Here is a 26,377-nt window from a genome sequence, read left to right on the forward strand (position 1 = left end):
ATGCAACATCACAAGGAAGGGGACATTACACATACTCAGCTTCAACAGTAGATAAAGAAGTACATGACTGTTTCTTGTTGATCCATGAAACAAGTTTCTTTCGAAGAAAGAAAGCTCCACTGGATGTGCTCTTCCGGTCATCAACATCTCTAGCCCAGTCAGCATCTGTATATGCACATAGTGTAAAGTCATCATTTTTAGGATACCACAAATCATACTCGGTTGTTCCTTGCAAATACCTGAAAATCCTTTTCACCGCACTCTCATGATTCTCTCTAGGATCACTCTGATATCTAGATACAATACAAACTGCATTCATTATATCTGGTCTAGTCTGAGTCAGATATAACAAACCTCCAATCATAGATTTATACCTTGTAGGATTTATCGGAATTGATGCATCATTCTTTGTCAATTTCTCACTTGTAACCATAGGGGTACCAATCGGTTTGAAATTTTCCATACCAAATTTCTTCAACAACTCTCTAGCATACTTAGTTTGACAGATGAAAATACCTTTATCATTCTGAGTAATCTACAAACCCAAGAAAAATTTCATCTCCCCAATCATAGACATCTCAAATTCATTTTTCATATTTTCAAAGAATTCCAAACATAACTTATCCTCACCTCCAAATATGATATCATCAACAAAGACTTCAACAATCAATATGTCATCATCAGTAATCTTATAATATAAGTTACTGTCAGCATTACCTTTAGTGAAATGAAGCTTCAAAAGATATTTGTCCAATCTAGCATACCAAGCTCTAGGGGCTTGTTTCAATCCATATAAAGCTTTCCTTAACCTGCAAACCATGTTTTTGTCATCTGAAAGTGAAAATCCATCAGGTTGCTCAATGTAAACTTCCTCTTCAAGATCTCCATTAAAAAATGCACACTTAACATCCATCTGTTAAACCTTGTATTTCTTATGGGCAGCATAAGCAAGAAATAATCTCACAACTTCAATCCTAGCTACCAGAGCAAAAGTCTCATCATAATCAATTCCTTCTTTCTAAGAATATCCTTTACATACCAATCTAGCCTTATTCCTCACAACTTGTCCATCCTCATTCAATTTATTCCTAAAAACCCATTTAGTTCCAATAACATTCTTATTTTTTAGGCCGGGGAACTAAAGTGCATGTGTTGTTCTTTTCAATCTGATCTAATTCTTCTTCCATATCTTTCATCCAACATTCATCTTTACAAGCTTCAATAACTGATGCCGGGTCAACTTGAGAAATTAAACATACCTCATCAGTTGCCAACCTTCTTCTTGTCAGTACTCTTTTGTTCTTGTCTCCAATGATCTAATCTTCTGAATGATTTAACCTTACATACCTAGGAGTCTTCTGACTTTTTGTTCCTTTGCTCAGATCTTCAGTTATTGTTGAATTTTCTGATACTGCCGAGGTAACTGGTTCAACATTGTGTTCCAGTACAGGTGCTACCGGTTCAGTTATGATCGTCTCCACTTCCGGTTCTCTCTCATAAGTTCTGATTTGATGTTTGTACAACTCATCTACCTTGACATTAGCACTTTCCACAATTCTCTGCAATCTTTTGTTGTAACATCTATATGATTTGCTTTCATTAGAATAACCAAGAAATATCTCTTAATCACATCTAGGATCAAACTTTCCAATCGAATCATCTCTTTTAATGTAGTTGTATGACCAAACTATAACTCATAAAGTGTCTTAACGGTGTCTCCTTTGATATGAACTCTGTTAAATGTGTATTCCGCCGTGCTCACAGCTTCTCTCCAATAGATATGAGGCAAATTATCTTACATCATCGTAGTTGTGGCCGCATCCAAGATAGTTTTGTTCTTTCTTTCCACAACACCATTTTGCTGAGGTGTCCGAGGAGCAGACAACTGTCTCCTTATCCCATGCTTCTCACAATAATTGTTAAATTCACCGGATGTGAATTCACCACCCTAATCTGACCTTAAGCATTTAATCTTCAACCCTGTCTCTGTTACAAGTTTATCTTTAAATATCTTAAACTTTTCAAAAGCTTCATATTTCTCCCTTAGAAAAGTAACCCACATCATTCTAGAATAATCATCAATGATTAGCATGAAATATCTATCACCCTGAAAACTCTTTATTATAGCAGGACCACACAAATCAGTATGAACAAGATCAAGAACATCATTAGATTTGTCTTGTATACTCTTAAAAGAAGTTCTGACTTGCTTTCCCATTTGACATTCCTTACATACTGGATTATAGGGCTTCACAATCTTAGGTATATCTCTAACAACCTTAGTTGAACTGATCTTTACAATGCAATCAGAATTCACATGACACAATCTCTTATGCCATAACCAACTCTCATCAACTTGTGCAATAAAACATGTCTTCTCATCGGAGTTCAAATGAAAGATGTTACCTTTAGTCTGTGTACCGGTTGCAATCTTCAATCCAAATCTGTTAATGATTTTGTATTTTCCATCGTTGAACTATAATTGAAATCTCTTATCCACCAATTGTCCTACACTCAAAATATTATGCCTTAAACCTTCAACATAATAAACATTATCAGTGTTATGCTTACCATCCAATGATATAGTTCCTCTCTCTTTGATCATACATGCTTTGTCATCTCCAAATCTAACCAGTCCACCATCAAATTCTTGCAAAGATAAAAACTTTCTTTTATCTCCAGTCATATGATGTGAGCATCCACTGTCTATCACCCATTCATCCTTGTCTTCAATTTTAGCAGCAAGGACCTTTTCCTCATTTTGAACAACAGGTGTCGGCGGAGCATCTTCTTTGATAGCCAAAAATACCCATTCCTTTCCACTGCCGGATCCACTAGCTGAATCTTGTGTTGGTTCATCATCAGAATCTATCACACCTTCCTCATCCGCATAGTAACATGATTTGTCTTTGTTTCTCCTGTACTTATGCTTGTTCCGATAATCATGGTTATGCCTAAAAGATCTTCTAGCTTTCTCTTCAGATCTTGAATTCCTTTCAGGACATCTAGATGCAAAATGACCTATCTTATTACATGCAAAACATTTAAAAGGTGATTTTCCTTCATACTTCGTGCCGGACCTTTAGGTACTCTTCTAGCAAATAGGGCTTCAAGTTGCTCAAACTCATCATCTTCTTTCTTCATTTCCTCCAGTTCCTTTGCATGTAAGGCTTTCCAATCACTCTTGCCAGTTGATGATGCAAATGTGTGAAAAGCAGATTCAGTCTTTGCAGCTCCTTGAGGACCAAATTCTTCAAGCTCAAAAGCAGATAATTTTCCAACCAAAGTATCCCTGTTAACATAAGTGTTAGCCGTTGTTCTCAGCTCATTAATTGCAGTAGCCTTCATCTTGTAAGCTGGTGGAAAACTCTCAATACTTTAGAAACAATCTCATCTCCCCTCAAAGATCCACCACAATACTGAATTCCCATAACAATTTCATTAACTCTTTCCATAAAAGCAGTAATCCTTTCATCTTCTTCCATTTTCAGGTTCTCATACCTTACCCGGTAACCATCAAGTTTAGCAATTTTAACAGTGGGGTCACCTTTATTCAGAGCCTCCAACTTACCCCATATAGCCTTCGCAGATGATTGGTCAGTCAATCCCATAATTTGCTGATTAGAAACTGCACTTAAGAGTGCTTCTCTAGCTCTACAATCATTCTCAATGTCCTTATCCAAGGTTGCTGGAGGAGGATTGCCAGATGTCGGATTATGAGGAGTATAGCCTTTCTCCGTGACCTCCCAAATCTCTTTCCCAATACATCTCAAATGATTTTCCATCCGAATCTTCCATGCCCTGTAATTTGTCGAATCAAGCTTAGGGGTTCCTCTCCGGAAAACAGATGCAGTTGAACTGTTAGTTGCCATAGGATCTTCTTCAAGCGGTTAAGCTTCTGCAGAGAAGACCAAGCTCTGATACCAATTGTTAGGATAATCAGTGGACAACTGAGAGGGGGGATGAATCAATTGTCAACAGATTATAAAACTTTAAGCACACAAAACCTTTTACCAAAATGCATAAACCAAATACCGGAAAAACAGATATAACAATTAAGCATAAACATAAATCACAGAACAATTACCAACCATCCATAACACATAACACCATGATTTGTACGTGGAAAACTCGATAAAGGGAAAAACCACGGTAGGAAGCCTACCCACAGTTAGATAATACTTCTGCAACAAGTATGTGATTACAATAAGAGGGGCCTGCACATGTAGGAAGGTCAACAGCCTAGAGCGCACTGCTCATCACAAAAGGAGCCTCACTAACTACAAAATTAATCCAGACTACAATCCGGAAAGATGAATGCACTGCAAGAATAACATCTCCTATGCCTGAGTACAATTCTGGTTAAGCTCAATACCAGAGGTCTTAAACCTCTTTCATAAATCCAATTCGATCACCTATGATCGACCAAAACCTCTGCATATGATTACAACTTTATTCGCATGCAAATAATCCTATAAACTTCATGCCATGATCTACAAAGAGATCTTACATCATATTTATACCAACCCGGGACCTAAACAATTAAGTTGGCCCCATAAAAGATAATACAATAGATCCGTTACATAATCCTGTAAACCAATGATAAACCAAGTCGGCCTAAGACCGAAATAACATAAATCAAACAGTAAATCCAACCGGTGATGCATCGGGAGCATCATCCAACACATTACATAAACCGGTCTATAACCTAACAGAATCACACTGGACCCAAAATAGGTTGCCATAAGCCAAATGAAACACCACGAACAACTGGAACACAAACATGATAACCATCAACATCTTGATAACCTTCTAGAAGCCGCACCAACACCACTTATCAGATTCACCAAAAGATCTTCATCAAAGCGCTGCCGGTAGAACCCTTGTCAGTAACCAAAAGACATACTAGAACATATGATAGCATCCAGATCACCAAATCCCGAACCAACTGAATGTGATACACATCAGGAACACATGAATACCCAATCCAAACCAATGCCAACAACCGGACCAAAATTGGAGACAAATCGCCAGATCAACATGATAATCCAACCACTCTACTGGAAGCCGGTAGATAACAATACAAATAGTATTGACATCAATGACAAACATCATTGCAACACATAATCAATTCCTCCAAATTGCCAACACATACAGGGATTGAAAGACATTTATTTGGTCAAATACCTTCATACCTGCCCTAGTGGGTGTTTGTAGTAAATAGGGCCAGCTCATTACAGATGTTGAAATCACAACAACATTCAAAACAGTTGTAGAGAATTATCGTGTTTACCTTTATGTCAACTATCTGTCAAATGTCTGTGAATTGAAGTAAGATAGATTGGTGCAAAATTGAGTAGCAAATAGAGTCGGGCATTAGTGTATTGTTTATTTTAGTGCTCATTTGGGACAAAGTTTTGTTAGCCTATTGGAAGAAGATTGAGAATTCTGATTTTCAGTTCAAACCATGGCAACTGAAGATATTAAACATTTGGCAAGATCACCCTATGAAGCAGGTACTCAGCTCAGTGATGAATTACGATCTAAGGATGATGTCATGAACATGCCTAAAAGGATGGAAGACTGTTTGATCCTTGTTGAGCAGTCACCTTGTGATTTGATACAATTGGCTATGTCTCCTACAGTGGATGCCCTGAAACAACATAAGTGGCTTAGATATCTAGATGAAATCAAGTTGTTGGTGACTTCTTGTTTATCTGAGATTATGAGGATTACAACACCTGTAGTTCTTTATAAGGATGGTACTATGAGAGAGGTTTTACAGCTGATTGTGGATAGTTTCCTGAGGTTATGTGATGTCAAAGCTCTCACTTTTGGTAAGAGGGCTAAACTCTTAGATATTATGGCATGGACTAGATCATTTGTCCTTATGTCGGATCTCCAATGTGATGAGTTGATTCTTCAAATGTTCAATTGTTTTATTGTTGAAATTAGGAAAAGCCATTCAGATAAGGTGAAGACAAATATGTTTGACATATTGTCCATGATCTTAGATGAGGATGATGATATTTGCAGGCAGTTACAATCAGATTTGTTAGCTATTTGGAGAGAGGAACTTGTATTCTCACCTTGTGCTTATAAGTTAGTCAAGGTTTGATTGAACAAAAAATTGAAAGGTTCAGGGAAGAGATGACTGAAAAGGAACTAATCTCCTTGGGTTTACAGGTTTCAGGATCTCCAAAAAAGAGTAAGAATCAAATGAGAAGAGAGCAGATTTGTTTCACATGCCAGGAGGCTTGGACACCAGATCATAATTGTGGAGTTAATAAGGAGAAAAATATAACGCAGCCAAGTAGAGATGAGGACCAAGTTATAGATGTTAATGGTGCCTTGATTCATAAAGAACAAGCTGAAACAAATACGCCTGATAGTTACCAAGCAAATAAAGATGATACTACGGAGAAAGAATCAGTTGCTTCAGATGAGAGGTATACAAAACTCATAATTGGTGATTTGTAGATTACTATTGATAAAACTAGTGAAGAAAAGAACTCCTTTGGTGAGTACATATATAATCACAATGCCGTTCCATTATTACATCATGAAGAGTGCATGGCATCATCTAGAGAATCTATTAAGTGTGATAGTGATAATGCTCCCACAATTGAGTACAAATCAGAAAATTTACTGTGACATCCCATGTTCCTTAGATGAATTTGAAATTAAGCCTTTATCATTGCAAGATTTGAAGGACAGATTTTTAGTCACAAAGGAGAGAGTAATGCAAGTATTTATAAGGGCAGATGAATCTCACAAATACATTGAGGATCTTACTTGGAAAACTCAAATTGAGGAGAGACACAAGGGAGTTGCAAGTGGAGTCACTAGTACTCAGTTGGGCACGATCAAAGAAGCTTTTGAAGGGATGAAATCAGATTATTTGCAGCTACTAATGGATAGGGATCTTGCTATTAAGTTTGTAGAAGATAAAGAGGAGGAGTTGGATGAGCTTTGTTTACAACTGAGTATGATGCATTATAAATTATCCAAATTAGCAAATCAGACTACTACTACAATGACTCCCGAGGAAGAAGAAGCTAATTCTAAGAGCATGGAGATGATGCAAATCATTGAAAGGATCAATACTATTGGTAGGTACGAAACATTGCACAATATTCCTACCCTTTGTCATTCAAAAGATAACAATGGAGAGCAGAAAGACCAGCAGGGGAACAAACTCATTAATTTTGATGATGGAAAAATAATTTGCAGTAATGAAATGGCTGTGATAACAGGGTATACAAGCAGATTTCAGAATAGTTTCAGTCATGGGACAGCGGTTACTTATGAGCTTCTAAATCTAGAAGAAGTCGTGCATCGGGATGATGATAGGCAGGATTTTAACTGCTCTAAAGATACACTTGATGGTGATCAATCTATTGGTGAAGAAGTTGTTTTTATTAGTGACACTTGTAGTGAACCAGACTTTTGAGAGTTATCAGTGTCGGCCAATGAAGGCATACACACCTCATTCGTGAGACTATCACCTACTTCTTTTAGTAGGACAGCGATATTGTTGTTGCTTGGCGACTTCATACTCTCTAATTTCTTATGGGTTGGTGGTTGTCCTAGTTGGGACCATATAGCATTTCTTGATTCTTCATTGAATATATCAGCACTTCAGTGGTATGGGAGTGTTGAGGGGTGCTTCTTTTGGTTAGAGATGGAGTGTGGAAGGTTTTCCTTTGATTGGCATTGGATTGGTGACATGTTTGAGACCATTTATGTTGCTGATCAGAGTTATGGCAGCGAGATTTGGTATCCCTTCGTGTTGGTTTGTTGGCATGAGGGGGTTTATCTTCATATTGTTTGCTTATTCTACATGCAAGAATGGTTACCTCAGGGTGATTGGTTGACAAACTCCTTCATTGCTTATAGTGGTTTCTATAGATTGATATGGGATTCAGGTAGTGATATGTTTGGTGCATTGGCTCTTGTGGATCGAGAAATGCTGCTACATCGTGGGTATGCAGATGTTTTAATCAGTGTGGCGCAATGAATTTGTAGAACAGTGTTCCTAAGGATGGTTTGGGATCCTGGCATTGGTAAGTAGATACATGATTGCTTGAGGACAAGCAATCTTTAAGGAGGGAGGACTGTAATGTCCCTTTTTTGGGACATTAGGAAATCCATTTAAATAATTAAGTTAACACATAATAAGTTAAAAGACAACTTAATTTAATTATTTATTAATGTAGATTAAAAGTGACTTTTTATGTCAACATCAAATTATAAAGTAAAGTCACTTAATAAATAGAAGGGAATTCCAAGAGACAGGCAGTGGGTGAATGAAGAGTCACAGGTTGAGCTATTTAATAACCTGGAGAGGCTCATTTTCGCATGCTTGGTTTTTTTATGTTTGAAGATTGTTTCTTTTGGAAAGTTTCTGGGAAGCTCTAATTTTCAGCAGGTTCGAGGACGCAAACCCTCGAGCTTAGAGGCAGTGGACAGGAACCCATTGTTAGTTGGAGTTATCATTTAGGTGGCTCACTCTGTGCTTCAGGTTTTATTTACTGGTTATCCAATCAAATTGTAAGTTCTATGGCTACTATTGGATTATGTTGTTGCTGCTCTATTAAGGGATTTGAGGTTATATTAATATCTAAATTTCAGGATGTCTGTCTAAATCTTAAGTTTAATGATTTCAGTGTATTTTTGGTGAATAAATTGAAATCAATTTTATGCAAATTGTATGTTGAATTTTCTGTGGATTTGATTAAATTTCTTGAATAAATATCCCCCTATAATTTAGAATTTCCCTTGGAGGGCATTTTGATGGAATTTGACAAGTTTTAATGGGAAGTTGAGTCCCAATGAAGGGCAAATTTCCACCAAGGGGTATTTTACATGAAAATGATCAAATTTGTTTGTCTAGATGACCATCGATTTTCCCCTGGAGTGGATTTGTGGGTGGAAATGAGTAAGTGATGAAATTTCAATGTTTAGATGAGGGTCGATTTTCTCCTCGTTGGGATGAATTTAAGTGAAAATAATGTGTCCCAATGGAGTTCGATTTTCCCCAATGGGTTGGAGATTAAATTTTAATGAAATTTTGAGGACAAATGTGTCCCAATGAAAATCGATTTTCCCCTACATGTGCATTTAATGATCAAACAAAGGGAAAATATTGTTGTGTGTTGAAATCCCAATGCATATCGATTTTCCACTTGGCTGGTAAAGGCAAATTTTTATCCCATATTGGCTGTGTGCTGACTTTACAAGGTGAAAACATTAATAAAATACACAACCCAACACCTTATATTATATTATATTATATTATATTATATTGTGACTGATTTGATAGTTAGAGAGCTAGAAGACAAAGAGAGGTTCACTACAGCTGAAGGAATGTGCGATTTTATCCAAGACCCTTGTGGCGCCATTATTGGAGATATTTTGAGCATTTAAAAAGGGGCGCCATTGCTGGTTAAGGACATTTTTTTCAGCTGTGACAACATTTCTAGCCACCATTGCATTGTTTCCAGCTCTTGTTTGTGGACTTAGGTGATTAATCCCAGCCATTGTGTATGCCCAAGCACATTGATTTCCAGCTAATTTGGGGCAAAATCGCATCAAGTATATGTGTTGCACCATGATTATGAGTGGTCCCAGCCACTAAAGTTCAGTTTGCAGAGGTGTTTCAGACCTTCAAACTCAGAAAATCAGACTGGGAACTACATTTTTACATCCAAAAACCTTCATCTTCTGAGTTTTCACGGGTGTCTTCAGACTTATACATTGCAATCAGACTTGTGTTAAGTCTGAAAATCAGGTTTATGAGAGCGATATGTCTCATTTTGATCAAAGTTCATCCATTTTTCAGAATTCGCATTATACATTGTCTAAAATTCTGATTTTGAGCTCACAAATTTGAAATTTAAAAAAAAAATCAGAACTTAGGGTAATTCTGAAAATGAATTGTTAGCATTATTTTATCATGATATTAACTTCCAGCTTTGTATAGGTGCCGTGTCTAAAGCAGGGATAGCTGTGAGGAAGACTCGGTTAAAGGTTGTGCAAGAAGATTACTACACAAAGTCACAAATAACATCCCGATGGAAGAAGATTGGAGACACCAATATGGAGTACCTGGATATGAAGAGAATGAGGCGGAGAATGTTTCGAACGAAGAATCACCTTCCATCTACCTTGACAGCTAATATCATGAAGAGTGGAATTTACCATGCAACTGGTTTTCCACCATCTATTCAGTGCAATGAACTCATAGTTGAGTGTGCAAAGCATTATGATCCACAAACCAGGACGATCAAATCACCTAAGTGGTTGGTGCTTGCATACCTAGCTGAGGAGTCAATTGGGGAGGCATTTGGAATCCCTATATATATAGACATGCATGAGAGAACTAAAGAGGAAGCTCAAGGTAAATTTGAAAGAAGATCAGAGTCATGTTTGACAGTTATCAACAATGAGTGGTTCGTTGAGACAAGGCATCACCACTCCAGGTTATCCAAGAGACTCTTATGCTCTGACTTCAAGGACAGTGATTTGATATTTCTACTCAACTGAGTCATGGGAGCACCTCAAGGGGCACTATTTGAGACATGGATGTATTATTTTATTGAAGAGATAGTAGGAGGAACACTCATGATCAATTGGGCGAAGATTATAAGTGACAACCTTGATATCCGGTTGAGGAGTTTAGAGAGAACAAAGACGTTCTACATGACTTCCTACCTGTTGATGTGTTTTTTATGCACATGCGAACACAGAATAAAATACCAAGGTATCTTATCCTCTCTTGAATAAAGTCTCTCATATGCTATGCTTCGCGATCAAATGAGACAACTCCAAGGTTACGAAATGTCAAGTCTTGACGTGTGGATAAGTTCAATGGTTTGATGTGATAATGCTGGAATCACAAGGGGACTTACGTTGTACATGAATGCTCAATCTTATCATGGATCAGGATAAGTATGCCGCTAACTTAGGATTTGGCAATGAAGCTCCAGACTTAATTCTTACTAAAAAAAGGACAAAAGGAATAGGGTTTAGGAAATCTATTCTAAACCTAGAAATGTAGGAAATGATGAATGGATTTAGTGGAATCAAACTAGGCAAGGTCTCACAATTAGGTATTGACACAAGCTTAGTGCAATCATCTAAGGTATACTTAAAGATTTTCAGGCTATTACCATCAAACGTGGACACCATCCAAGTTGATGCTTGTCAACGGACGAGTAATAGTTGAAGTTATGCTTACTTAAATTTCAGTTGACCACACAAGGCGCACTTACCAGAGCCAAGAGGCTAGTGGTATGGATTAAGGATTCCACACAAATGAATTCAACAAATCTTCCACTCAATCTAACATACGTGAAAATAAATTCTAATCTAAATTCTAATCTAACTTGGAGGAATTGAGAACCATGAATGCAAAGACAACATTTGAAGAGCAAAATCACCAACAATTGGACAATGATTAGGATTCATATAGCTGTAGCATATACCAACAATTCTACAAAAACTCTCTCTTACAAATGAGAGACAAGGAGGCATATACAGAGTCTCTTACAAAATGGATGGCCTAGATTGATCTAAGATCAACGGCCAAGATTACAAGATAAAACCCTAATTAGGGTTTGTACAACCACCATTACATTGGCCAATAAGAAACAAGGGTAGGTAAGATAAATAATATTTGATGTAGCGCCATGTGTCACCTATTCCTTCCTTGAATGAATGTTGACTTGGCACCCTTTGATTGAATGGATGGTGACTAGGATGCCACCTCAGCTTACGTTGCACACTTAATCAATTTGCCTTGTACATTCTTCATCTTCACAATGTTTGGAATCCTTTATGATACTTTGCATTCCATCCTTATGTTAAGGAATTCCATGAATTGTTCCCTCCTTATGTTTGGAAAATTTCTCAATCTTGGAATCCTCAAATCCTTCCTTGACGCACTTTGACATTGGAATTCCGGATTTCTTGATATGAAATCCCTTGTGCTCATGTCTCGAACTCGCCTTCATTCATTTATTCATCATCAAGGTGAAGTCTTCTTCATGATTGATCTAGTCCTCATCTTCACCTTCTGGAATCTCTGTCCGGAAATCCCCATCCAATCTTTGAAGTATTGATCTTCCTTATCCGCATTGCGTGCATCCTCCTTCACTTTAAGCCTTGATCATGCTTCCTTTCCTCGTAACAGTCCTGCAAAACAAATAAGCATTGAATCAAACACTAGTATGATAAACTTAACTTCAACCTTGGTGGGAAATTCATCCACATATGGATTGATCATTCCTCAAAACCATCCGCATTATCCTTGTCCATTCTTCACTTGGTGTAAATTTGATGCCTATCTGGACAACTTCCTTCTTTTGTAATTCCGCCCTGTAGTGGAAATCCGATCCTCATCCAGACTCACTGTCCTTGAAAATCTTGTGTTGACTGGATCACCATTGCATGGAGTGGAAATCCGGACACCATCAAGACTTTGTTCCTGACATTTTGTCCCAGCATGTTAGGTAATCTTAGAAAATTGTAACACCAATTCTGGAAAATATGAAGGTCTGGATTAAAGTTTGGAAGATTTTCCTTAAGAAAAACCGATTTTCAGACTTAGGATAAGTTTGATCATAATTGCTAAGTCTGAAGACACCCATGTAAACTCAGAAAATCAAGTATTTGGAGCCCAAAAATGAATGTCCAGGTCTGGAAATATCACTTGGAGGTCTGTAAACACTCAGAAAGTGACTGATTTTTTATATCAAAGTTGTAATAAAAGTTTGATTTTCTGAGGACAAAGTCTGAATACGCCCTCCAATGTCAGAAAATACTCAAAAAATGGTGTATTGAAGTCTGATTTTCTGATTCTTAAGTCTGAATACACCCTGTGAAAGTCTGAAAATGGCTCCAAAAAGTCTGAAGACACACTGAAAATGATGAATATCAATGGCTGGAAGTGGTCACAGCCATGTCACATGTTTGCATTTGAATTATTTTGACCTTCAAAACTCAGAAATGGTCACATCTGGGCACAACTATGTGGCTGGAAATGAAGTTTCAGTCTGAAGACAACCTGGTATACTCAGAAAAATGTCAAAAATGGTGCCCGGAAGTATACCACAATTCTGAAAATGCTTGGAAAAGGGTGTGGAAAAGTCTGATTTTTAGTTCATAAAGTCTGAAAACACCCTTCCAAGGTCCAACAATGGCTGCCCAATGTCTAAAGACAACCTACAACTTCAATAAATCAGTCATTTAAACTTGTCGCAGTCATAGGAAACACCTGTATTTGATGAATTTCACCTTCCCGAAGTGAAGTTTGTCAAATCTGGGCACAAACAAAGGGCTGGTAAAAAATATTTAAGTCTGAAGACAAATCAGAAAATGGAGTTTCAGACTTAGATCAGCAATGCAAGCTCCACCAAATGCCCAAAAAACTCATAAGAAATGATGCCCAAGTGAAATTTTCCAAGTTGGCAAGTGGTTGGAAATGAAAATCAGTCTGAAGACAACCTGCAACTATGGAGTTTCAGACTGTAACAACAATGGCAGCCCTTGAAAATGCACTGTAAACTCCTCCAAACAGCCCTTAACCAAAATCGTCTTAGTGTGGATGAGCTGGGCAATGAAGAATAATTCTGAAAATGTGTTCCCAGCCAACAATGGAGGTCAAATCACTCCTAGCAATGGTGCCCAGCAAGGTTTGAAAATAATGGCAGCCACTCAAACAAGGGCACAAAGCACTCCAAAATAAAAATCGAAATTTTCCCAGCTATGGCACCAATGTCAAGATTCTAAAAAATGTCTTCAATGGCAGCTTAGATCTGCAACAATGGAGGTTGGAACAGCCAAGCTAGAAAAAATGGAGGAGGAAAGAATCCTCAACGCAACACTTCACTTGAGTACTTTGCCAAAATTCGCCAATAAGGGAGAAAAATCACCTTTCATGGTGACACCTGGTAAAAATAATAATAAAATAATGCTAAGTCTCCTCTCATATACTTGCTTTCATCACACAAGAAATGTGGGATAAAAAACACTTGTATAAATACTTGCTTGGTGAAACCCTAACTTGCTTCAAGAAGGTTCAAACATTTAATAATTATTGCAAGTTATTAAATTTTGCTTTTAAATTTTAAACAATCATTAATAACTATTTAAAAGCAATTAAATGGGGCTTATTTATTAAAATATTATAATTTAAATCCAAAATAAAGCCTCCAGGGGAAAATTGCTATAGGTTGGGATTAAAAAATCCCTTCAAAATCACTTAAGTGTCAAAATTTACCCCATAAGGGAAATTCGACCCATGCTTGGATAAAAATCCATGCTCAAATTCATCAAAATGCACATAAAAACCATCCTAGGGGAAAATTGATGTGTCTCTGGACAAAAATCCACACTCAAAACTCACTTAACTTGGAAAAAACCTCCTTGGTGGAATTTCGACCTCAGTCTGGATGAAAATCCGGACTCAAAACTCTTCAAAAATATTCCCAGTGGAAATTCTATCTCTGTTTGGATGAAAATCCAGACAAAAATCCTCACTTAGTTGTCACAAAAATCCTGGTGGAAAATCGACCCAGGCATGGAATTATCCTTGCACTCTAGTCCGCACTCCAGTCCGCACTCCCAGGGGAAATTCGATGGCAGTCTGGATAAATCCTGACACTTAGCCAAATTTTAGCACTTCCAGGGGAAATTTGACCCAGGTGTGGATAAACAGTGGGGGAAATTAGTAGCCAGTATGGATTTCAAGGGAAACTCATGTGTAGTATGGATTTTGAGTGGGGGAATGGGTTGGGTAGTCTGGAATGTGAGGGGAAAAACACCTCTAGCATGGATTTTGACCCTTTAACCCTTGGAATATGAATTTCCCTTAGGATTTTATCATTTTAACCACTCAAAATCACTCAGCGACTTTAAATTTGACTGGACTTATACTAATTTTCCAAAAATATGAACGAAATGCTAGAAAAATATTGGAATAAAGTGCGAAACCAACTTAAATAATACCTTAGGAGCGAGAAAACAACTCCAAAAGGTCTGTGAATATCTTGGCACTTTAGAATGACTGATGCGCGTGTTTAAAAACACGTTATTGTTCAAATGGTCAAACACTTAGCAAAACTTAGGATCATTAAAAATATCATCTTTTGTAACTTGATCCTAACACTTCAAAAACCCTAGATGACACTAGGCATGATCAAAACTCCGAGACTCGGGCACGGGAAACGCAAAATTGCCCACTCTAAAAAGCGAAAAGTGGGGGTCCCCATTTGCAATGGGGCGATGTGTGAAGACGTCACAACACTACCTTGTCTACATCCCTGCAAGAAAGATACTCTCCAAAGGATTGATATGCAAGGGCGAAGTTGGAAACGGGCCTGGACAATAGAGAGTGTATGAGTGTTACCCACAACTCCACCTACATGAAATCGAACAATATAGAAGGGTGAATGATGCTTTCACCATGTACATCACGAGGTTGCTACAAGGCGGAATACATAAATGGTTGTCTAAGGAGGCAATGACACTCATAGAGAAGTACGGATAATGGTATATCCAGTTTCCTACATTTACATACCTAAGGATTCAGGGATTCACTTCAGAACCATACAAACTTCTTAGGTATCCGACAGATAAGATGGTGTTACTTGAGGCAGCGAGGCAGCTCTTAGAGTTTGATTTCATCTAGAAGACGAAGCACAGGTAGGGGATAACTTTTCCTGTCATGCTTGGGAAGATGATGGAGGTATGGCACATTGCAACCGCAATAGAGACAATTAATGAAGAATTGGAATTCTTTCATCTTGGAATCTATAGAGGTAGGTGTTGTGACGTATTCACACATCGCCCCATTGCAAATGGGGACACCTACTTTTTGCTTTCTAGGGTTAGCCTTCCTAGCGTGCTCGTTTGGGTCTTTGCTATTAATCTTTGCATTGAAGAGTTTCTAGAAGGCTCATTAGGATAAGTGGGTTAGTAGGTGGTCCAGGTCAAGGTCTCTTTTGAAAGCCTCTTGATCACTCCATGGGCTTGTCTTAGGTTTAAGTCTTGATTGGAGATAAGAAAGTCATTATATCATGCCAAGAGTTTAGCCTTGCCTTTGAGACCTATGCCATTGAGTCAGAGTGAGTCAAAAATGTGAATGAAGATGTGAGTTGTTTGAGTTATAGTGTTGTCAAGACCTCCCCTCTTGCCTTTCAATCAAGTTAAATTGTTGCTTCAAGCCTCAACTATGGTGAAGTTGACCTTTGGATGTGTCTTTGGGAATGTATTTGAACGAATTTTGGTCATGGACAAGGAAGAATGTAGACAAAAGGACTAAATTCGCTCTTGTCCCTTCCAAAGGTACATGAGCGAATTCTTCAAATGAGAGATTCTTCCCTTAATTTGGATGGACTCCTCCATTTCAAGGACTTGTTTGATGCAAACTTCACTCATTCTCCCTTTGGAGGAGCAAGACCATGAGGTTTAGACTTGAAGACTTGACAAAGAGATGAGAATTTGAGCTAAAACACCAAATTCGCTCCTGTCCCTTCCAAGGGTACAAGAGCGAATTCTTCTAAGGCTCCCTCTTGACTCCTATTTTGGACAAAACCCTCACTCTAAGGCTTGTATTGGAAAGAAATCAGCTTGAACTCGCCCTTGAGAATGAATTTGAACAAGCCCGAATGTTAAACTTGAAGAAGATTGGAGAATTTGAGCTAGAACACCAAATTCGCTCCTGTCCCTTCCAAAGGTATAGGAGCGAATTCTTCTTAGACTCCCTTTTTGCTCATATTTTGGATGAAAATCTCACTCTAGGGCATTGATTGGAGAAGGACTAACTTGAACCGACCTTGGGGGATGAATTTGAGCAAATTTGGACTTAAAATTTGAAGGAGAAATTAAGAATTTGGGTGAACAAACCAAATTCGCTCTTGTACCTCTCAAGGGACAAGAGCGAATTACCAAAGAGACTATGTACCTTGTCAAGGCACCCAAGCGAAACCTACTCTTAAGCCTTTTGGGGGTCAAAATGATGGTACCTTCACATGAGAAGGATCCAATCTAAGGCTATAATGATAAGGAGAAGGTAATAACTAGATTGAACAAGGAGAATGAGCATGCCCTTTCCTCCCAACTTCATGCAAAATTGGCTCAAATATTTCTTGTTGATGGTTTGAAGTGAGAAATACCATGCTAGGATGAATATATCATGTGTACTTAACACCATCTTATGTTTGTTTTGTAGATTAACAAGATCAAGTTGGAGGGAGATCAGGCAAGGACAAGGTGGACCTCTTCAAGTTTCATCATAATCAAGGACATCTTCAAGATGCTTCATCAGAATCAAGGACGCCTTGAATGCATGAAAGAGAACTCAAGGTGCTACTAAGTTGAAAGACTTCAAGTGTTCAAATAGTTGCGAACAATAAAGCAAGCTATCCTCAAAGTCCTCATTCTATCACATGAAGAAATCACAAGATGTCAAAAAGAGGTTTTACAAACACCTCGAGGCGAGAGAAGCTACCAGAGAAGAAGGAATGATTTGACCGTGAGATGAAGAGGAAGCTTCATCAAGCACAAGGGAGTCAAGGAAAGGTACACCATTCATCAAGTATACCAAGGACAAAGGAGGATTAACCAAGGTGATCGCAAGGGTATGTTGAACATGATCGAAGAAGCAGATAGTTTTAGAAGAGTTAATCAAAGTCCTCTTCTCATCATCATCACATTGAGTATCAAGAGGTATTGCTCAACGTTCCTTGACCAAGCACAAACGCAAGACGAGGTGGCATCCCAATCACTGTTCCTCCAGTCAGAAAGGTCCACATCAGCATGTCCAAATTCAGTGAACCACGCTTATACATGAAGGTACAAACTCCGATGTACCTACCCTGGTTTCCTATTGGTTCACAAACATTGAATGTAATTTTTTCATTGGCTTAGAGAGTTTGTTGTAACAAACCCTAACTAGGGTTTCCATCTTGTAATCCTAGCCATTGATTGTAAATTAATCTGAGCCATTGAATTGTAATGAGCTCTCTATATAAAGCTCTGGCTCTTCATTTGTAAAGGGGGTTAATAGTGAATAGTTTGTGAATAGGATAGAAGAATAGAAGCTTAGATAGCAATTAGAATAGAGTATGAGGAGAAGGCAAGAGATTGTTGCCCAAAATTGTAAATAAACTTCATTTATCATTGAAGTTATGGTGAAATGTGTTGTTTCTTGCAATACGCATGGTTTCTTGTTGGATCTTCATGTTAAATGGTAAATAATTAGATTGAATGAAGGAATTTGTTGAACGTACTTGTGTGGAATCCTTTAGTCCATACCACTAGCCTCTTACTGATTGTGAGTGTGCCTTGTGTGGTCAATTGGATTGATATGAGCCTAACTTCGAATTGTTCTACACTCGTTGCTTATACATTAACTTGAATGATGATAAATGTGTCATGGTATTGATTCAAACATCTTTGAAACGTCCTTAGAAGATTGCACTGATCTTGTGTCAAATTGGTCAAGTTGATGGTGAGACCTTACTCGGTAGAATTCCATATAGTCATTCATCCATGTTCTTACATTCTAAGCCTTAGAATAGACCTTCTCAACCTTCATCTTTTGCCATTTTTTCTAGCTCTAGCTAGTTTAGGATCAAAGAGCATCACCATATTGCAATATCGGATGATTAAGTTCCAGCAAATCAAGCATTAAGGCATTCAAATGTAAGTCCCCTTGTGATTCCAGCATAATCACATCAAACCAATGAGTTTATCCACACGTAGTGACCCTACATACTAGAACTTTGGAGTTATTTCGATTGATCCTTAGGCAAATTTTCAGCATACGAATAATTTTGTTCAAGAGAGGATAAGATACTTATGGTATTTTATTCTGTGTTCGCATGTGCGTAAAAAACACATCAACAGTAGGGATCGATTTGATCCATTTCAGAGAATTGTAATGATTAAGGGAGGGAAGTTTATACATAGGATTGACATAGAGGACTGTTGGGCTAATCTCGTGGATGAGTTTGCAGTTAGAAGGAAGATGTGATCTCGGATGTCAATGGACTTCATGAGGAAGTGTAACTTCTTCTCTAATCTAGATCAGGTGCAAGATGACAGGGATCATATCCATCTGTAGTATGCAAATGAGAAAGACAAGCCTATCACGTTGCTTGGTTGGTCACAACGCGAGTTGGTAGATTTGAATATTTTGATGAGAGATGTGAACGATTACTCTAGGGGATGGGAGGACAAGTACATTAATGAGTTGAGAAAACTAAAGGTCACCTTCACCTATGAGAAGATGAGAAATGAGGAGTCCTCTCTCAATGATGATGAAAGGACAATAAGCAATGTTAGAACGCATAATGATGAGGAGAGTTAGGCTCCTAAAAGAAGGAAAGGTATGCCTGGAGGTTCACAAACAAAAGGCAAGGAGATTGTTAGCTAGGAGTCGAGGCTCAAGAAACATAAGGAGATTGCTATTTCCAGTTGACTGGTTTTTAGTTTTATAAAGGTGATAATATTAAGGTGATTTTTTAAAGATAATCTATTCAGGTACAAAAATATTTTCATACCTTGAAGCCAGTTGGGAGTAGACGACATCTTATATCCCATCTGGATGTCATTTACAGCCAAGTGTGGATAAGAGAAGACAAGAAATCATTGTAACTGAAAATAGTTGACGTTCTAGTCATGGACCAAATAATTGTCATATTAAACCATCCTCCAAGGCCATTAGAGTTGGGGGAGATCATTTGGAGAAAGAGGGGGAGGCATTGTTGCAATATTTGTAAGGGAGAGTTCATGTTGTAATCTAAGTTGCTGGTTTGGGTAGGGATTGGGTAGTGGTTCAGAGTTAAGGTATGCTGGTATGGCGATTTCCCCTCTGGGTATTGTATGGATATAGTATTAAAAATATTTAAAAGTATAACCATAATTTGCAAAAAAAAACTTGAGATAGGAAAAATCTGAGTCAGCTTTTGAAATATGACCATAATTGGCAAAAAAAACTTGAGATTGGAAAAATCTGACTCAGCTTTTGACAATAAATATTGTGTCTGAAGCACTAGTATAAGACTATAGCTGTTGAGATACGTAAGCACCATGATACTGGGATAATGGGAGGAGCTAGGTTCCTAAAATATCTCAGGCAGTCATTTTAAGAATATTTAGGAGCCTTTTTAAGACAGTGGTCTTATAGATGACTTATAGATAGATGGTATGAGGGTAAATAATAATATTTTTTGGAGAAGTTTAAAATAGTTAAGAGTCCTTGCAATCTTGTTATATGAATATAAAAATTCTAAAGGGTATGGAAAACTTTCAATGTCATTCATTAAAGATTTGATCAAAAACACGGGAGCTAGATTTTAGTTAATGAAATTCTAATTAATTGCATAATTATATTAATGAATAAGAGAATTATCAATTATCTTTATCACTATCAATGATTCGATTGTGCTATTTACCCTAGAGCCTTGAAGTCCAATCATATCCTTATATATATATACATATATATAAAACACCAGTATTTCACTGGGTAGAGCGGTTTCCTTTCAAGATTGAAAAGTGTTCAGTTAAAGAATGGGACAGAAGGCTGTGTTTGGATTGGGAACAGTCTGGGTTCAGCCAGGGAAAACTGGTACAGCAAGGTTGTGCCCTGGCTGAACACAGGTCCCATCCTGCTCCTGAATCTGGCCTGTCCAATGTGGCAATGAGGGCATTTTTTGAAGGACCTGGTAATTTAGGTTGTAATTGTCCCAAAATGAGCAAACATCTTTGTGATTGATATCAAATATTCCAAAAGGAATGAAGGCAGTTTCAGACTTCTCAGAGGTTTTCAATCTCAACAGGGTTTCTCCATGTTGACTATTTTTTCCTTCTATTTGGATGCGCATTTCTATTATGTTATACTAGTTCAACATTTTCATTAGTTGATTTCTTACACACAAAAAATTATGAGATTTTGAAATCATACTAATAATAGTTTAGAGCCTAGAATTAATTTATAACAGATCTGTTCCGTGAATTATGTTGATTCATAGAATAGTCAATTGCAGATCGTTCATATTAGTCAGTTATGATTCATATAATTACAACCCATGTTGAAACTTGAGGCTGCTTAGCAACTAATGAGAAATATGTGATTCCAATTAACTTTTGATTTTAGTTTCATTTTTCTGTTATACTTTGATGTAGAGGAAATTTTCACCTATAATTTTAAGATTTTATCTTTACGTGATTAAAGGTGACACAATGACTTCTTTTTTTTTGCCTTGCCTTTTGTATGGTGTTGTTTGTCAATAATTCTTTAATTTGCAATAGAAGATATCAGAGGCGGTAGATTCTATCTGTCATCTATTTTTATTCGATGAAAGGCTGATTAGATCGATTTTGATACTACTAAGAATTTCCTGTTAAAGATGATATCTGGTCTCAGCCTTCTCTTTCTGGGTCTACACAACTTGGGACAAACTACCTCCAGAATTGGCCCCTGTACACGGCCGGTTGAGATCGATCCTAGTTGTTATATCATAGTCTGTATGGGCTTGAGCTCATATCTTTTAATTCATTCATCTCGATTGTATATTGCATTGTATGCAACGTGCATTTCCTAGGCAGAAGACACCTATGAAAGCTACGAAATTTGTTGAGCATAATCTGTTTAAAAAGCTATTTTAGCCTGCATTGATGGCTTATTGTCGGGCAGTTTTGAGCTCTAATGAGATGATAAACACCAAAGTGTCTTTGCTGTAAAGAAAATATTATGTCATTTTATTTCTTGCTGATTTAGGACTTCATTTCCCGTTTTGTTTGCAAACAAAATAATTCTGTGACATCCACCTATGGCCATAAAAAAAAATTGCACCTTTGAGCCAACCAATTTCCTCTTGTTGGACTTGTGATTTGATATTTGAGAGCAAAATCTGAGTCCTACAAAATTCTTCTGTACACATTTAACATTTGAATTATAAGGGACTAAAGGCCGGAGGGGGCACTGACATACGCAGATATAGGGATGACCAGGATACAAAATGGTAAGTTTGGGAAAGTGTGATGGTCTGAGTAACATGCACATCCTGTAGAGTTGATTTTAGTTTTCTTTATAATTATAATGTCGATAGGCATTCTACAATGGCAGCAGGGTCTATAGGAGGTCAGCACAATCCGTGTAAGAAAAACAAAAAGCCAATAATATAATAATGATTTAGTATTAATAATTGCAAATAATAAACAAAGCATATTAATTACGATAGCATAATATAAATAATGACTTAATATTAATGACTGCAACTTTCTATTTTTGTTGGATTTGGATTTTGCTCTATTTAACAACTCAGCCCCCATTGAAAATAGGAAGAAAAGATTGATGGAAAGAAAGTTGTGATAGCAAATAATATATCATTTCTAAATGGAATGATAGATAAATAAAATAATTTCCTGAATAATCATATCTATCAACATTTTTTACATAACTTTTTCTAAATATAAGTACGCTAGTTACGTGGTGTCAGTTGAGAAAAAGTACTCAAATGGTTGAGTTTCATATTTTCTTTTAGTTATTGTGAGCTTATATAGAAATCACTTACCACCCACACACTTCAGACATTGTCCTATAAGATTTGGATTACCACAAATTCATCTTGACTTTTATTTTATTATTCGAACTAATGGTATTGTTTGGCTGGGTCAATTTCAGGTACAGTGGCGACTGGTCTCGTATTGGGGTAATTTCCAAAGACGTTGAAGCAGTATTAAAGGTGGCTGCATATTTTGTGGTTCCACTATCTGTTGGGCTCATCTTGTTTTTGTCTCGTGAGAAAAAATAATCCCATTTCTTAAAAGCTGCCTTGTTAAATAAAAAATTATTTTTCATTTTATAATCAAGTAAGGGTACTGCTTTATTTCTGCTTGAATTATATTGTCATACAGAAACTATTCTTCTTGATAATGAATAAATGTTTTGTCAATTTTTGTTTGTGTTTAAGTTGTTGGCATGTTGTTCACATTTTAACTGTTTTTTTAAATGTTGTGTTTCTCAATATTTACTTCTCATACCTGTACTTCTTTTACTTGTATAAATATAGATGTGATTATGGCTGAGCATACATCTAGACCATGTAAAAAACCTGTTGTTAAATATGATGCGATGCATTTCAACTGTCTGCCAAAGACTTATTCGAGTTTGGTTGAAATGCATAGAAATTAACTTGTTCCATGATAAATTTCAAACAGAATAATTGATTTTGTTTCTCATCAAGAGCTACCCAACTTTTGCCTAAGTACAACCAAAAGCGATGTAACTTTCCCCAGTGAGCCTTCTTAAGCAAGTTTTGGGGATTTTATGGGACTGTGAAAGGAGATAGTTTTGACTTGTAAACATAATTAACCAGGTGCAATAATAATCTAAATACCTGAAGTAAACATAACTAACTAGGTGCAAAAATAATCTGAAAGTGAGATTGTGGTAATATACCCCATTTAAACTAGCATACTTTGACCATATTTGCTCTACTTGGGGAAAACTCATATATGCCAAATGTGTTTTTTTTTAAAAAAAGAGATAAAATTTGGTATATGTTTTATAGGCATCTTTTGACTATATTGAATGATTATGAAGTTTGGTTGTTAGCCACTTGATAATAAAAGGTCATTAAAAATTTTGTTTGTCAAATTTACATGTTTGGAAAGGAGATAAAGTAAAATGCTATGCATTTATGCATATGGTATGTGTTGGCATTGCATGAAGATTGCATTCATGAAGTATAGTGTTGTCATTGATGTCAATAGCAACCAGTAATGAAGTTGTACTATAACCGATAGTGATGCAGTAAAGCAACCGCTAGTGAAGCAGTGATGGAAATCGGTATTACTATTAAAGCAAAGTGATCAACCGGTAACTCTAACCCGTTGACATGTAGAACCCTAACTGATGGAGCTTGGTGAATCGGTTGTGTTGATCTATGATCGAATGATGAGCGGAGATGAAGATGCCACATATGCATGATGCACGTGATGAGTTTCAAAGTGGATTTGGCGCGTAAAGATAACTGTTTATCTTGGGAATGATCAATTTCTTAGTATGAAGTGACAAACAGGTGATGAGTTACGGGATCCAATGTGCAGTGATCAAGGAGTGATCCAGGAGCAGTCGAAGTTGTCTTGAACAATGTGCAGCTGATTGCTATGTAATCTAACAGTCAAGATTGAACTGATATGTTTGTAATTTCTATGAGATCTTAGGTTTTGTGTTGTGTTGTGTTATCGACCTATTGTATTTGTATTTAAGGTCGATGAGTTGTTTGTAAATTGTGTTGGCAAATTTGGATAAGTGTGAGTTGTTGCCGAACTAGAAGGTGTATCTGTAGAATGTTGTGAAGGCATATAGGAGCATAAAAGGATCCGATTAAGCAAAGCAGTGCTATTACCAGATTAGCAAAGACCCTGTTGTTCTCTAACCATTACAACAGTTAAATCCCCTAATCGGGTAAGCTTTAACAAATTTTTTGTTCAAATCTTCTAACTAGGTGATCCATTAGCTTGGATTTGAAATCCTCCACTGAGGTTACCTCTAACAGGGTATTGCCTTTAACAGGGTATTGTAGTCAATCCCTTAACCGGGTGGTCCTTAATCGGATTTGCTCTTAACAAGACATTTTTGTAAAACTTCTAACGAGGTTTGGCTCCTAACAGGGTGAACTTCAAAAGAGTTCAGAATACTTGTGGGTATTCATCCCCACCGTGGTTTTTCCCATTTGGGTTTCTACGTGAAAAATCATTGTGTCAAGTGGTGAATGATTTTGTGAGTATGTTTTTGATATAGTTAATATGAATAATTGATAAATCCACTTAGACATGTTTAGATGACTGGAAGTGATCTGAAATGAGCTATTACTGATGTTAGTTAAATGGTATTTGAGTTTCAGATCCGTTACACTATATCATTGATTTTTTGGTCAACCAGTAAAGCTTGACAGCGCAGTTGCAGTTTTTAGATTCAAAGACTAAACCGATTAAGTTTTGCATGTTGTTTCTGAGTTTGAGCTAAGTTTGGTGAAAGTTGAGTATATTTTCTATCTACTTATTCACCCCCCCCTCTCAGTAGTTGACCGGATCATTACAATTTCATCATATTATCAGTATGATGGGGCAATGGAGAGGTTCACATGTGATACACATCCTTCTTTCTAGTTAAATTATATTGAGTTATGTTGATAACTTGTGTAATTATGTTGGGTGATGAGATGGCTTATGTTAAAATTAGTGGTTTACCTATTCATTATGCGATCAAGTCTGTATATAATATGGGAATATCATTGTAAGGATTAGGTGAAGAATATTGTATGTATTTGGATTCCATGTTGGTGATATAATGTAGATTGGCTTCTTGTATAAGGTGTGTTGTACAATTTTCTCTTACCTGTGGGGTTTATTTTATTTTTGAGTATGTTGGATGTTAGGGCCTCTTGATCCATAAACATCACTTGTGCTATGGATGATCTCTATATTTGTTAGTATCTTGCATATTTCAATTTTTTATATGTATAGATCCTACAAGTGTTTTAGATAAGCTGGGAAAGCCCCCAAAACCTTACAAAAAACAAGAGAAAAATCAACAATCCATGCAACACAAGTAGACAAAATAAAGAAAATCCCTAATAGAAACCACTAGGCCAAACCTAAACAACAAGATGAACCCCTACAAATTCAAACAACATCGAGAATAGCTCCTAGACCCAAACAAAAATATCAAACTTTATAATTTTTTACTAGGGAGTTCCAATCCTTAGCCATCGTACTTAAGGTCTCGTCCTAGAACTTGGCATCTCTAATGGTAGGTGATCCACAATCCTTTATAGCTTCTTTTTAGAGGAAAGGAATTCCTTTTATGAATTGCTTGTATATATTGAGTTTAACTTGGAGAGTGAACACACTAGATACAACTTTCTTGATCATGTTGTCAATGAATTGTACCATCTAGTTCATGGATTTTTCCAAGTTAGTAAACTTGTTTTGGAAAGTCTTTAGAATATCATGCATATTCTTCAACTTTTCAATCTTGAGTTTGAAACTTAACAACCATTTCCTCAAGTTTGTTCGACCTGATCTGCATCTCATTCAACGCTTCATTACCCTCAAGAAGGGTCCCCCTAACTTTAAACTTTTCAGTATCACATTAGTATTATCTTCTCCATTTCTTCACAAATTTTGTCCTCCTCTTTATTAGCCCCTTTAGTATTAGTAGGGGTGCAATTATCAAAGGAAGACATATCTTCCCAAGAAGGCAAAGAATACTCAACCTCATCAGATGCCACCTTAGAAGAGAAAATATAAAGGACATCAGGAATAGGCTCAATGGTAATTTAAGCATCCTTAACAT

General features: G+C 36.9%; 1 protein-coding gene across 1 annotated transcript in view; it reads left to right on the forward strand.

The window, feature by feature from the left end:
* Window positions 1–22,967, forward strand: part of LOC131049130 (uncharacterized) — a 74,200-nt gene extending 51,233 nt beyond the window's left edge. Inside the window, exon 2 of the mRNA XM_057983160.2 lies at window positions 22,697–22,967. Coding sequence (XP_057839143.1) covers window positions 22,697–22,826 — 130 coding nt within the window. The 3' untranslated portion in view covers window positions 22,827–22,967. The remainder of the gene's footprint in view (window positions 1–22,696) is intronic.
* The last annotated feature ends 3,410 nt before the right edge of the window (window positions 22,968–26,377 follow it).

The sequence above is a fragment of the Cryptomeria japonica genome, chromosome 3 (assembly GCF_030272615.1).
Source record: "Cryptomeria japonica chromosome 3, Sugi_1.0, whole genome shotgun sequence".
NCBI lineage: Eukaryota > Viridiplantae > Streptophyta > Pinopsida > Cupressales > Cupressaceae > Cryptomeria > Cryptomeria japonica.